At 40.2% G+C, this 15722-nt stretch overlaps 1 protein-coding gene across 1 annotated transcript; it reads left to right on the top strand.

The window, feature by feature from the left end:
* Window positions 1-215: 215 nt before the first annotated feature.
* On the top strand, window positions 216-15705 carry cdh15 (cadherin 15, type 1, M-cadherin (myotubule)). Its single transcript, XM_041035660.1, has 14 exons — window positions 216-439; window positions 6838-7005; window positions 8082-8237; window positions 8788-8932; window positions 9678-9859; window positions 9949-10077; window positions 10261-10443; window positions 10930-11174; window positions 11265-11401; window positions 12042-12272; window positions 12394-12633; window positions 13384-13532; window positions 13906-14097; window positions 14737-15705. The coding sequence occupies exons 1-14, from the start codon at window positions 389-391 to the stop codon at window positions 14935-14937; spliced, it is 2409 nt and encodes an 802-aa protein (XP_040891594.1). The 5' UTR covers window positions 216-388; the 3' UTR covers window positions 14938-15705.
* The last annotated feature ends 17 nt before the right edge of the window (window positions 15706-15722 follow it).

The following is a 15722-nucleotide window of genomic DNA, read 5'->3' as shown; positions in this document are numbered from 1 at the left end:
TCTTCATCTTTTTCTCTTTCTCTCCCTCTCTCATTGGGTTTGTGAGTGACAGCACATGTGCTGGGGTACTTGGGAGGGACGGTGCTGAAATTCTAACCCCCTACCCCACGGCTGTGAGACATACCCAGCTATGGACAGGGAGGAGCTGTGAGAGACAGACGTTGGGAGAGAGAGGGAGGGAGGGAGGGAGAGAGACACAGAGAGGGAGACAGACTGCAAGAGCAAGAGGATAGAGAGAAGGATAGAGAGGGACAGATTTCAGGGTGGAAGAGTTTGGCCTTTTTGCCCAGCAGAGCCACTCAGGAGCCCAGTTCTTAGTGGAGGACCCTCAGATCTTTAAGTCATCAGTGGTCTCTTCATGCTGAGTTTCTGAGTGCAGGTACTGAGGATGGCGGGACAGATGTTGATGGTGTGCGTGCTGGTTACTCTTCTTTGTCAGGTAAGAAAAAGTCTTTGCCTCTTCATTTTTGATGCTCAAAAAATAAGCAAATGCCGATTTGTTTGAGCATTGAAGTACTTTTGTGTTTGTTTTCTGTTAAATCCAGGGTGAGCTGTTTGTCACAGTGCATGAAAGGGGGGGAACAAAACAAAACAAAACAAAAGTAAAGGTTGATTGCACTGTCCAGTGGCAGTTTTGTGGACATTGTCTTCAGCTGATTGTTTAGTTTAACAGTCAACTCTATAAAAGAATTTAGAGCACAGGTGCCTGAGCAGCGGAGCTAATGGAGGGGGCATATCCCTCTCCACTTTCTGATTGCTATAAAAATGTCAGTAGCAAGCAATTGAACATAAGGATTGCATAGGCTTCTGTAAAGGTACTCCATTTCTACCAAGCAATACCGTGTGATACTGCCCTCCTCTCATCCCCTAGTGTATGGGTCAAGATTCAGTCTAGCCCCAGTTTTTAGCTCAGGACTTCTCACTTCCTGCCCCTCCAGAATGTGATCTTGTTAGAGAATGGCCTTTAGCTGGCCTGCTCCTCAACTACACAGTTTATGTTTTCACCTGAGTGATGTCTTCAACCAAACATCAACTAATTTTCATCAGTAGAGGCGCTACCCTGGCTCTGCAATCAGAGGTTGTGGCTGATCTAAACAATTCATCCTAGTTGGAAAGAGGATGATGAAGTGTTTTGAGGAGGACGAGACTCCAGATGTGTGTAGAGAGCTCTGGGCATCATTAGTTGCCCCTGTCAGCAGACGCCATTATGAAATCTAAAATGGATGACAATGTAAACTGACATTTTACCAACAGAACTTCCAACCACCATCAGTCTCTCCCTCTGTTTGGAGTAGTAATGCAGCCCAGGTTGGGAGGGTGAGCGAGTGGCCCTTCAGTGGTTCTTGAGGGAAGTCTTAGTCTGACGTGCTCTGTAAGTCATTGTAAATGTTAGAGATTTTGTGTGGCTGTGGAAATGAATAATTCAAATCTTCCCAATCAATGAAGTGTCTCTGATTATGTGAATTGTTAAAAGTTTGCAAATTTCGAGTTTCTTTGTGGTGGAATGTCTTCACGGTGAACCTACGCTACTTTCGTGGTTCATTTTCATATTCCATGGCTAATTGATTGTGGAGAAAATCAATGAAAGTACATGTTGCCTCATTTGAAAATGGGAGTGATAGATCACTGACACAGCCTTGGGGAAAACCAGTTTGTCACAGTGAGGCCTAAGCCCTTTGTGAAATCACACCAAAGATATTTCAGTCATATCCTCAGGACCTCAGTAATAATTTTTATTTATAGGAACATAAATAAATAATCCTGTGAATCATTTGAAAGGTCTGTAAACCCTGAAGCATGACCTTTAAGGTGCAGGATCCCAGTCCTCAGCCTTGATGTAGATATCGGAGAACTACTTCAGCTCTGTGTGGTGAGGCTGACATGGGGTTAAATTGCGCCTTCAAATGCCAGAAGTGCTAGAGAAGTCCTAGAGAGGCGATAATCCAGTAACAGTGTCTTGTTCAGTCTGTGTACTGTAATGCAAATATGATTAAATGAAAACAGTCTGCTTTACAAAAAATCTAGCTTTACATCCAAACCATAGACCAGATGTACTATGCATTTCCAGTGGTTTAAGTATTTAAATCACCACACACAGTGCACTCATTTTCTTGTACAGTGATTCCCAAAGGTTACAGGTTGTAAAACAAATAGAAATTTGTCCTGATTGAATCCTAATAAATGAATAATCTGATGTATAAGCATCAGCAGCTGTCAGTCCAATCCAGAGGCTTTGATCAGTGTCACCTGATAGCTTTCACTTGTGCTTCAGTTGTGCTCTTTTAATTTTCAGTAAACTGGTGTTCTTTTGAACTGGACAGTGTTCGGGCCTGCTGTATGTTGTGGTCAGGCAGCAGCCACAGCTGTTCCCAGATGCATACGTGATGCCATTTGTCCCGCTCTGTAATCCCCCTTGCGGAAAGAGGAGTGGGCCGCTTCTGGACCATGAAATCGGGTACAAATCAAGAGACTGTAGCAGCGGCCAGCTGGCGCTGAGGTCTCACTCATCAGAAACAATCAGTCAGAGGATTTAGAGTCTGAATCACAGGTCCTGCTGGGTGTGGGTACCTGCACGCTGTTTTATACTGACTAGTATTTCAAAGGGAGCAAAGGGTAGAGAGACAACTTCCAGATCATAAAAACTAGTTGACTGAAAAGTGAAGTCAGTTTCCTTTCCTGTGTTTTACAGGCTGAGACATGGAGGAACAAGTGGTGACAGTTTGTCTCTCTTTTATATTACCCTCTCAAACATATTTTTGGCTGATGCATTGGTCCAATGGAAGTTTAAGCGTTGTGTTCAGGTTCTGGTGTATTCTAATTACTTCGCCAAAAAATTTATAGAGCTTTTATATGGGGAAAATAGAGAAGAGGCAGTTCATCAGGTCATTATATCACTGTATTGATAGTAAATGTGTCTCTCTTATGTCAAGAACATTCTTCCCTATGCTCCATTAATCAAATTATGTTATTGATTATCTTTCATTTAATCCATCACTTTAGTTGTTAGATAACATTTTACTGTACATTTTCTTTCAGTAACTCAAAGTTTATCCCCCCCATTGAGTCATACTCTTAGTCTTAGTTTAATGTTAAAACCTTGCTCAGCATTCCTAAAGAACAGACATCTGCTCTAAGGGACACACACACGTAGTGGCACCATAAATAGGGTGTCCATGCCCATGCCCGGTAGTCATGACTTAGCAAAGAGTAAGGGTGTGGGACCAGTCCAGTACTGTTGGTGACTGGTTGAATGTCTGTGCCTGAGGACCAGTAACAGAAATGACCAGAGGGACACCTGTGCGACCTCTAGCCCTGTGGCTGAAGGGACTGTCAGGCATGCTGCAGACATTACTCCTTGGCTGCATAGTTTTTCTCTTGAGTTATTTGCACGACTGCTCCACTCATTCACTTCTGGAGAGGAGGCACTCAGGCCAATAGAGATTTAGTACAGATACAAGCAGAGATACATACTTCTCTGGATAGCTACAGTGGGCAGCTCTCAGAGGGATGCTTTCCTAATAAATTCAAATTTTACAAGATGACAAATAGCATTTTTGTAAATTGTGTCACTTACTGAAAATGTGACGGTGAGCATGGTATAATTTGTCACAGTCACATTTCTTTCTTTTACATTTCTCGACATTTGTAGCACGGTGTAAACATTCTCTGCACCCCATGCCATTGCTTTAAGCTTGTAACAACAACCAATATCAATATCAATTAATGTTAATGGTTTGCAGCATGTGCAGCATGTGACAGACAGATACATTAAAATACACTAAAACTTGGGTGGCTTATAGGCATACTGAGATGTGCAATGGCTCATGAATACGTGTCCAAGAAGTAATGCATTTGTACCACTGGCAATACTTGTAAGTTGGACAAAAAAATGAGGAAAGCAATTTTACAGTTATCAACACATAGTGAATGTTAGTGTATGTGTTTACTATACTCTCACACTATATGTTTCAGTGTAGCTGATATGTGACCCCTTCACATCTCATCTCCTTCTGACAAGTTTTGATATGTAATGACAACGTTCTACTCTTGATACTGTAAATTACATACTTGGAAAATGTTAAGATGCTACTTATTACCCAGTGCTTTATGTTTTCATATTAGCTTTTCATTAGCTCAATTTCTGACTTCTTACAGGGCTGTCTTTAATTATGGCCAGTGTGCTGATTTTTTTAGTACAATGATCTCCCAAAGACAGGGCAGATTCAAAATCTAAGGACATCCAGGCAGTCCATTAGTGCACATCTGTTTATTTAAAATATTTCAAACAAACCAGAATACCAAGTACAGTGATGGTACACCTTTGTTGAATCAAACTTTCTCGAGCTCAGTAAACACTTCTGAGTAACAGAGTGCTTAAATGTCCTTGCTGTGAGGGCATGTCATCCCCAAACAAGCTGTCCATACTTCTGTGAGGGCTTGAGGTTAAAGGCCAAGTTGTAAAAGTATCTGGGAAAAGGCCTCTAAAACAGTTCATCTGTGTGTGGTGTCATCACTCAGACTGCCGGAAAAGAGACTCATTGGTCTAATTGGTAACATGACACTTTGCTGTTACCGCATCTTGGTCTGGTAAAAACATTAAAACTGTGGTAGATACTTGGTGGAGCCACTGTCCAAAACACAGTCTCATCTTAAGATCAGAGTGAAGGAACAGAGTGAAGGATATGGCAGTGATATGTGGTGTGGGAAAAGGAAGTGTGCAGAACAACAAATGTTTTTATCTGGTGGTTGTAAGCTTTTCTGACTTTGCCTCAGCATTACCACAGTATAGTTTATGTACAGAATAGCTGTAGCTATTAAGGTGTTCCTGTTAGTACATCAGTCGTAAAAACATGGAGCAGACCTTTACTAAAGTGCACAATGCTTTATTCACCACTTTCTTGCATACACTGCGGTGGTGTCTGAGATTGTCTCCGCTTTCCTTACACTGTAGTCCATTGATCAGTTGCGTAACGTATAGAGTACCAATGAGACTAATGACAAAGAAACAACTTTGCCATTATTTTATACACACACATATATATATTGAATGGGTTGTCATGGAATTTGCTACACATGAAAGACCCCTGAGGATAAACTGCAAGAACTTTAGTGATCACTTAACCTTTTTAGCACAATCATCAGGTCAAACTTTTTTTTTAAATACCAGCAAAACCAATAACATCATCTATCAATCAACTATAAACCACCATCCTAAACAGTAATTTATGTTTAGTACTAATTAGCAAATGCTAGCACAGCTGTGGACTCTTGTTAAATTCAAAGCAGCAACTTCTGAATCTCATTTTGTCAAACTCATTTTTGTGTGTTTTTAAGTTTGATGATATGCATTGAAGCTCCCACTGGTCTTCACCTCGCTGTGTGTGCAATCTCAAAGTTAGAAAAGGTGGTCGAGCTAGCCCAAGTGTCCACAAATCGGTCAAACTTAGAAAGCGCTATATTTGGAAATGCAACTGTGATGCAGCTGTTATTGATTTTGAGGCTAAGTAAAAATGTGTGCTATGCTGGTGGAGGTTTGAGAGCTCATGTATGCAGAAGTCTTGAATATGAAAGTAGCTAGCTATCAGTTATCAGGATGAATTTGTGTGGGTGACATGCATTGCTGGAATGTGAGTGTAAACATCTCTGTGACTGTTTAGATGACGATGGCTATGAAAAGTTAAATAGGTAGGGGTCAAGAATATAGAACAGTCTAAGATTAGCCTGCCCTCTGACTTGGCCTGCAGATGCCCACCATGGTTGCCATTCCTCCCTGTACTGTCTAGCAGCGTGCCAGAGGATCAGAATATCAGATCACCCATCCCACAGGGATCACAGGCCATTCACAAAATATTCACAAATTTATCCACTGAGTCATTATTTAACTTATTTAGTTAGGGCCCAACTTAAAAAGCTATTGAAATTATTCATCAATATTCAGTTGTATTTGAGTAAAAACTTACATTTATTTCTGGATCTATGGATTATGCCTTTGAGCTGTTAAACATATGGGAAGTAATGCTGAGTCCAGTGAATTCCCACAGAGGAGGAAGCAGCTCACGGAAATGTATATGCTTGAGCGTGGGTTGGTGTTTTGTTGATACATGTGTGTCAATGTGTGTATGTGAGAGTGTGAGAAATCCTGAATATGAGTGTGTCTGTGGAATTCCTAGAGCAGAGCAGATCCGTAAGGTGACCCCAAACTCCCAGTCAGGTGCAGAGCTAAGCATAAAGGGGAATTTGTGAGTGTGAGTGGGAATGCGGGTGGGAAAGCACAGGATCTAAATCCATAGTCGACAGCTGTTGTGTGAGTGTGTTTCTCGTGTGTTGTGTGTGGGTGTTGGTGTATTTGTGTGGACGTGGTCAAGACAGCAATGTGTTGAAGGAGGGCTTGCGAAATGAGCATGAGTGTTTGTGTTTCCTCGTCCTGAGATGAATTTGCACCCAGATCAAAGGAAGCTGACAAAGACATGTATTAGTGTGTGAAACCTGAAGCTGTGGCCCTTCAACCCTTCTGTCCTGAGCAATCCCATGGATTCCACATTACAGCACTGCAGCTAGCATACAGCCATTCCATCAGACCATTGGGAGTGTTATAGCACTGAGGAAAACTCTTGACAGTGTTTTAAACAGCTGCAAATATCTATAATGATATAAAAATGTGTGTCTCCCAGGAAGAAGAACAACTGGAATCAAAAAATACACTTCATGTGATCTGACTCTCTGACATTCATTAAATCTGTGTCTGATCAGTGGAATGCAATGTGTGTTAATGTCTAGTTAAATGAATATTCCCATGGCTTTCTTTCATGGTTTTCATGCTTTTATTGCTTCCTTCAGGTGTGGAGCTCTGCAGAGCTTCATCACAATGAGAAAGAGTTGCATGCTCAGGCCCTTTACCCCTGGAGAAATCAAGGCAGGGGAATGGTCAGGGTGAAGAGGGACTGGATCATCCCTCCAATCAGAGTGCTGGAGAATAGCAAGCAGGTTCCCGAAAACCTTGTCCAGGTAAAGATGTTTGTATTTCTAGTTTTTCAAATCAGAATTTCATTAGTGGTTTACTGCCGTATCATTTCTGGTTTAAATGTATAGGTTCACAATATTTCAAGTCTGCCTAAAAACAATAGTCAGGCATTGTACAGAATATTGAAACAGGTTTTGTTTGCTGTAACCATTCCTTCTGCTCATACTGTTTAGCAACAGATTTCTTTCCAATTTTGTTTTCTATGTAAGTGACAAAATCCACATTCCTCGCTCTGTGCTAAATGTATTAAAAAGTTTATCTGAAGCTAATATAAGGCTTCAGCAGTCTGGGTCTGACAAATCAGTTACAATCTTTTTAGTAGAAAATTTTCCTCTTTTTACAATTATCACTCCTTTGCAGTCCAAGAAGGATGCCCTCTCCAGGGAAAGAGTCATTTCCTGTTCACACAGTTCATATCCAGTTTACAATGATAACAGGCACATTTTCCTCTCAAATTATTTTGTAATCTTTGAAACAATAGGTCCCTAGATTTCAAACAGAGGTAGACTAAAGCACACTTCTCATTTCTAACCAGTGTCTATTTTGTTGGCCAGCTATTTAAGCTAGCATTATCATCAATGAGCTGATGTCTCACTCTTAGACCGCATGGAGCTAAATACTGAATCCAGTTTTAGCACAATGCTTTATATAGCAGTGCACTGTTGATTTTACCTCTTCGTCATAGATGATTGCACACAGCACAGACCAGTTTTAAAAGACATGTGAAATGTAAATGTTGTGTTAAGGCTGTTACAGATGGCCAGTGAGCATATAAATCCTACAGTACAAGGAGAAATATTGAAGCACTTTTATGAAGTGATGAACATGCTGTAGTGGCAATATGTCAAAAACAGTGAATACAAAATGCATGAAATATAGACTCCTTAGTGCAGAATCTTATTTCCTGCTGTAAATCAAAGACCTCTCAGAGTTTCTTGTCTCAAGGTCCCTAACTGTCAACATACTCACATCTGGTGCTACGACATATGGTTTACAATCCTCCCCCCACCTTCCCATGAAGTTGTGACGATCATCAACTTTATTTCCTTTCTCTGTCTAGATCAAGTCGGACAAAATCTTTACAGGTGAGGTGATCTACAAGTTAGAGGGACCCGGGGTGGACCAGGAGCCCAAGAATTTATTTGAGATTGACGATAAAACAGGAATGATCAGGAGCAAGCGGCCACTGGACAGAGAGAAATACAGCACTTTCACAGTAAGAGAACATTTATTGGTGTAACACTTTAAATCACCCAGAGAACTGAAATATGTTTTAAAGCACAATGAAATTGAGGTACTTAAGACTTAAGCGCTCAATGAGACCTTGTCCACGTGTTTCGTGTGGCTCCATGTTTTTGTCTTAAAGCAATCTGTCTCAGACACTAGTACAAACATCCAGAGGTCAGCTTCCAAGGGCCTTTATGGGCATCTTGGGAGAGACTTCTGAATGTTTTAAACCAGATGGCTTGTGATGTAACCCATGATCTTGAACCAAACATCCTGCACATTTCTTTCTGCCATTTTCAGCGTATGTTGTGTACACATACCACAAGTACCCACAGTCATTTTGAGTGAACTGTTGGATGTTTCCTTCCTGGAACAATAAGAAAACAACAGTCTCATAAATGCATTTTTTTTATTAAGAAACATATGTATCTGTGTGTGTGTGTGTGTGTGTGTGTGTGTGTGTGTGTGTGTGTGTGTGTGTGTGTGTGTGTGTGTGTGTGTGTGTGTGTGTGTGTGTGTGTGTGTGTTTATGTGTGTAGCTGAAAGCTTTTGCACTGTCTCCCAGTGGAGAGAGACTAGAGAATCCTACCACCATAGAGATAGTGGTGCTGGATCAGAACGACAACAGACCCGCCTTCACCCAGAACCAGTTTGTTGGCAGTGTCTCTGAGTTCTCAGTCCCAGGTAAATCTATGTGTTACTTATTGCATTACTATTTACTTTTGCACCCTCCACACTGTGTCCCAAAAAGCCATCCTAAATTCCCTTCCTGACGTAGGTTCAAACGTCATGATGCAGCTTTGACTGAATTATAGCACTTTTCCCATACTGTTTGATAGCTGCCTGTTTTGTGTGTCATTGAAACTACAGTACACCAAATGACGATTTAAAGCTGCCATAATGAAGATGCAGAAGCTGACTATAGCAAAGTGTTTAGCTACTAGAGGGCCAGATAGTTCCCTCAGGATCTGGTAGAGCTCAGATCAGAGTTAAAAGGAGAGTGAATATTGGACTTAAATGTTCTAATAACTATTTGCTAACAAATCAACTCACATTAAATATGCCAGTGTTGTGTGTATGCGTTTTTTACAGTGCTCCCAAGTGGCCAAAAAAAATCAGGTTTTTTTTATTACAGGTTTATGTAAAATACTTAAATCCTAGATGGCATTTATCAGTGGCTTCACTATTCCTTTTGTAATTTCATGTACAGTTATCCCTGCGCTTACTAAAAATATTCTTACTAATATAACAACAGCAAATCACAATTTCAAATGAGCGATTTGAGTAAAATAAATTCTTTTCACCTAGAGGCACATTGTCTTTCTTTCTTTCAGTGAAGTCCTGCAGCCTCAGCACATATGTCACATATCAACGACTCATTGTGTTTGATTTTTCCCTCTAACTGAAGCTTTTGATTATTTTTTGATAGGCACATCAGTGATGTCAGTTTCAGCCACTGATGCAGATGACCCAATGACAGAAAATGCTTTTCTGAGCTACTCTATCATTAGCCAGGAGAGTATCCCTGCTAACGCTGTTACCAAGACTATGTTTGGCATTAACAACCAGACAGGAGCCATCTACACAAGAGACGTAGGCCTGGACAGAGAGGTAAGATGCAGGTTGAAGTTCAGATGCAGATTTTTACGAATCATCATAGTTTGGATCATTTCTCTAAAATGTACTTTATTCTGTTTTAGGTGGTGAAAAGTTTCAGATTAAAACTACAGGTGGCTGATATGGGGGGCATGGGACTAACAAGTGAAGGTGAAGCAATCATACATGTATCTGATATCAACAACCACGCCCCCCAGTTTAGCCCCACCTCGGTGAGTCTTAGACAATAATACAAGAAACAAGATATTTTCAGTTGCTATTTAAAACACTTGTCTCATATTAAATTAGATAATCAGATGTTAGATATTTTCAGTTCATTTCATTGCATATTATGAAACTTCTTGCGTCACCTTGGTTTCAATCCTTTGATTTGTGTTTTACATGTGTGCCTGTAGTATAGTATGACAGCAGTGGAGAACAGGAAGGACTTTGAGATTGGCCGAGTGAACGTGACAGACAGAGATGATCGTGGAACGGGAAACTGGGAGGCCAAATACTTCATTGCCAATGATCCCAACAACAACTTTGCCATCACTACAGATCCTCCCACCAACCAGGGCGTTCTGACAGTGGTGAAGGTACAGCTGAGTTGGGGAGTGTGAGGGACGGGCTGTGATAATTGTTGAGCATCCATCACACATTCAGACATCACATATTCAAAGTGTGATCAAACATTTGGACTCATGCCAAGCATCCACAGTCACGCTGACTGAGTCACAGTGACAAATTTAAATGCATACGCACACATATGAGTGATTTATGATCTGTTCTGGGGCCCAGGAATAACATGGATTTTCAAAACGGGTGACGCTGCCCTTTAAATCAAAATGTGCATTGAGGCCCACAACTCAATAACACTATCTAGTGGCTGAGTTTAAAACTACAAGTAACTCAGCTTATGTGGCTTGTCATATACAGAATTTCAAATGGGACTGTAAACACGGTGTGAAATGACTGAAATTTTGTCCTTTCTTATGCTTATATATTTAACATATATTCTTTATCATCAAACCACAGTGGAGAGTTTTCCTTCCACAAACAGTGTGTTCTGTCCTTCATTGTAGCCCCTGGATTATGAAGCTCAGAGTGAGTACGTCCTGATTCTGACAGTGGAAAATCTCAATACTCTGAGCAACAAGGCTCCCAACCTCCCAGTGAGCACTGCTACGGTGGTGGTCTCTGTCATCAATGAGAACGAAGCTCCGCTTTTCAGGGAGGACCCTATAGAGATTGTGGTCCCTGAGTCTGTGGTTCCTGGGACACTACTGAAAAGCAATATTGCCTTTGACCCTGATAATTCTGCCCTGAGGTATGATGCAGCAGCAAAACATGAGGAGTATTTTTCTGCTTCTAAACATGCTGGTAAATAAATAAAGTCCCTCTGCTCTCTGTGTGGTAGATATGAGATTAGCAGAGATCCTGAGAGATGGCTGGACATCAACAGGGATACAGGAGACATTACAGCCAAGAGAACCTTTAACATGCGATCTCCACATGTTAAAAACCATATCTACAATGCTGTTTTGAAAGTTACAGGTCAGTTCATTCACTTATTCTGTTCTTCTAGCATAAAAAATCAGAGTAAAAAAAACAGTATTTAACCATATACAATTTGAGAGTTTCAAGAGTTTGATTGAGTTGCAGGTTGACTTTCACTTTATGTTTTACAAGAAATTGATTTATAAAGCAAGAGACAGTAAAAGAGCATGTACCTAAAACTGCCACTGCCTAAAACACTTAATTTTGGCCATATTGTTTATATTTCATACAGTGAGGTTAAAATATTGAATAGGGCAGGTCACTATACTAGTATCAACATCTCTGATTCAAATACATTCTTGCCAGTTGATTTGTGTTAAAAACATAAACTAAATCACGAAGTGCTTTACATAAATAAATAAATAAAAATACACTATTAAAAACTATATTTAAAACGGCAATTATAACAAACAACACAGGGCTGACAAGTTAAAATCACAGCAACAACAACTGAGGACAGAGACACATAAACAAGTACACAAACTTCTGAACAGAGACAAGGAAAAATGTGAAATTATCTTTTCTCCTCCTTTAAGAAAAAATGCCTTAAAACAAAATATAATTTATTTGGAGACATTAACAGACATAATTAACTGAAGATGAGCTTAATAATACATATTTATGTTCACTCCTGTAGATGCTGGTGGTGTGTCAACCACAGCCACAGTTGCCATCACACTGAAGGAGACCAATGACTTCCCCCCTCAGCTCTTTCCTCTGAGTGGTTCTGTTTGCAGGGGTGCAGGCTGGAGGAGTTCTGGTTTGGTTGTAACTGCAGTGGATGAAGACCTTCCTCCGCAGGCTGCTCCTTTTGTCTTTGAAATGCCAGATTATCTGTCAGTCAACTGGACTGTTGTCCAAGTCAACGGTAAGGAAGAAGCATCAAGGCTGAGGATGGGAGGAGTGTTGTGGTTTTGTGTAAAAGATGTTCCCGTGGCTCTCCTAACTTCACGCTATTCTCGTTTTCTCCACTTCCCTTCCCACTTCAGATACTCATGCTTTGCTTCAGCCCCTCGTAGAGCTGGAGGAAGGAGAGTATGCGGTCACAGTCCTTGTGTCAGACTCCGGCAGTCCAGTTTTGAGTGCTTTTGCTCAGGTCAATATCACTGTGTGTCTCTGTGACTCTTTCGGAGACTGTAAGTCCGAGGCAGGTGCTGTCTTTGGCTCCAGTGTGGGAATCAGCTTCATCGCACTCATTATCATCATGGCCAGTATTGCACTCCTACTGCGTAAGTCATCTTGAACACATCATTCTTTCTTAAAAAACATCATTATCACTTTTACAACAATAATAAAGCAAACATGACCATATTCAGCTATATGTTCAGTTTTTCCATGGAAAAAAATCTGAAATTATGTGATATATTCTTTGTCCATGTGGAGTGATCCATCTTATTAGATACTGCTCCTTTTGTCAAGGGGATTCTTAAAACAGGTGTCACTACATCTTGAACAACATGAAATTTTTTCAGTATCCAGATAATCATGAACACTTCTCATGCCATTATCAATATGACAGACAAAACACGTACTGGGGCTTGACAGAAGTTTATTGCAGAAGTCATCGAAAACCTTGTCTTGATCATATTGTGCATTAACAAAGCTGCAACAATGAATTAGTTGACTGGGGAAAACAACAGGCAGCTATTTTGATTATTGGTTAATCATTTGAGTCATTTATCAAGCAAGAATGCCAAAATATGCCAATATTCTGATCTGTTTTATAATGTAAATTTCATCTTTTGGGGTTGATTACTGTTGTTTGGAGAAAACAAGACATCTTAAGACAAGACTGAGGGAGACTGGGATGGACATTTTTCTCTATTTTCTGACATTTCATATATTAGATAATGAATTGCTTAATCAAGAAAATGGTCTTCATAGTCACTGCTAACAAAAAAAAAATGTTAGTTGCAGTCCTATAACCAGATAAGCACTAATTAGTGAATACTTGATGATTTCCCCCCATTTGATTGCAGTGCTGCTCCTCCTGGCTGTGGCACTGACCTCCTGTGGGAGACGCCACCATATCAAGAAAGGAACAGGGCTGCTTGTTGGGGAATCAGAAGACGACATTCGTGATAATGTCTTCAACTATGATGAGCAAGGAGGGGGTGAGGAGGATGAGGTAAGGCTACACAGGTCACATTTTTTTTGTAAGGGCTGAAGTATTGAGTTTCCTGCCAAAGTCAAGGGTACAGTTCTGAATGATCCAGAGGTCATGCTAATAAAATGGATGCTGTTTGTACAGCGTGGGTGCAGGAATTGTGGATGTGGAAAACTTATGGTAGGTTTGGGCAATAATAGAACAAGACAGTCTTACTGGTTATTTTTAATAGAAAATTAACAGTATTTAATCGTAACTGATGGTGTGAGTATGTCACTACAGATATACTTACTTTTATTATTGTGGTTTTGTTTTAATTTTCCTGTTTATGCATTATCACTGTATTGCTAAAGTACATATATTCAATCCGTAGCCTCTTCCTCTCACCTTGCAGAATGCCTTTAACATTGACATGCTGTGGAATCCCCATGATGCACCATCAACCCCGGGGTCCTACTATCCAGGGTCTGGCATTCCTCGAGGCAAGCAGCCCCTCAGGAAAGATGCCCCTCATAACCTACCCTCCCCCACCTACCCAAGGAGGCCTCCTGCAGATCCCACTGACATCGAGGACTACATCAATGATGTGAGTGGCCTCTATCCAAAAAGTTATAACAAAAATTAATTCTAAAGGCCCAGACTATTTTCTAAAGATATACAAAAGAGGACTGGAATACTATTATCACTATTACTCCAAAAGTTGTTGATAGACCTTCTAACAGACAGATAAAAACTGTACTACTAAATCTGGGTTTTACGTGTTTCCTGGTGCTATTAAAGGCTTGGTAGACCTTCAATGACAAAAACAAACATATTTTCAGTGATGATCAGTTTAGAATAACGCTGCATACTGTTTAGTATATTCACTTGTTTATACATGTGAATATACTAAAAAGAGAACTTCATCGGTTTTACATATCAAAGTCTGTTTACAGTTCTTGGGGAGTACTACTGCATATGTGAAAAAGTTGTATCAAAGCTTTTATGGCTCCAAAGGGAGCTGCATGAAATCAGGTAAGTTGTCCCAAGTGATGTCACTTGAGTCAGCATTGGTTGGGGCTGAAGACTTTCAATTGCAAAATCTGGAGGTGTGGAATTAAAAAGAAGTGAGTTCACTGGACTTGTGTAGTCCGCTCCTTGTCTATCTCCTCCTATGTCCATTTACATTCCCAGGGTATTTACTTTACACTTTTCAACTAAAAACTTGCAAATTTTCTTTCCTCAGGGCCTGGAGGCTGCGGATAATGATCCGAATGTGCCTCCATATGACACAGCCCTGATCTATGACTATGAGGGAGAGGGCTCACTGGCAGGTAGCCTCAGCTCCATTGCTTCAGGCAGTTCTGATGGAGACCAGGACTATGACTACCTCAACGACTGGGGACCACGCTTTCAGAAACTGGCCAACATGTATGACCCACGTTAAGGTGAACAGTATCCTCATAGAAAGAAGAGTCACCACCAGTTAGGGAGACAGATCACACCTTAGGTGTTTTTCTGGACACATTTGAAGAGATTTTAGTCCAGGACAAGATTTGATGTGTGCCAAGGAAAAATAAATGCTTTGCAAAACAACAGGCGTTTAATCTAATGAGCCTAAGGTTTTGTTCAGGAACATTTGGACACAGCTGACAAAATGGCTCGTTGCAAAGTTTTGTGGTTAGCTCGGGAAACGTGAATGACAGTGAAACGCGATGTGATCAGTCACAGGGAAAGGGGCTGTGCATGTTACAAGGCAAACAAAATGTGTGTTGAAATGTGTGTCCATGTCTGTCTTTTGTTTTTCCTCAGACTTGGATTTCTCAGTAATGATGCATACAACAGGCCTGAGATATATGAAAAATATTTTCAATGTATTTCTTTTTTATATAAGTGATTATTTTATAAGATTAATTTGCTTTGATATTGATTTTGTTTGATTTTTTTTTTTATCACAAATCCCCCATTCCAGCATCTGTTTAACTTTTTGCAAGTCATCTCAGCATAAAATATTACTTAACAATACAAACTGTACCACACAATTTTCTGTAATCAGATTGTTTTGAGGTGAAATCTTTGAATGTTTTTTTATATGTTTATTGAATTTTGATTTTACTGGTGTCTACAGAATAAATGTAGATCTTTTATTTAGTGTCTATATTGTTCATTATGAAAAAGGTTGTGCTATGTTTACTCATAACTCATATATACACACACACACATATCTGTAGC

This window comes from Toxotes jaculatrix, chromosome 1, assembly GCF_017976425.1.
Source record: "Toxotes jaculatrix isolate fToxJac2 chromosome 1, fToxJac2.pri, whole genome shotgun sequence".
Classification (NCBI taxonomy): Eukaryota; Metazoa; Chordata; class Actinopteri; family Toxotidae; genus Toxotes; species Toxotes jaculatrix.
The sequence above is the reverse complement of the archived record's forward strand: the minus strand, read 5'-3'. Positions and strand labels throughout refer to the sequence as shown.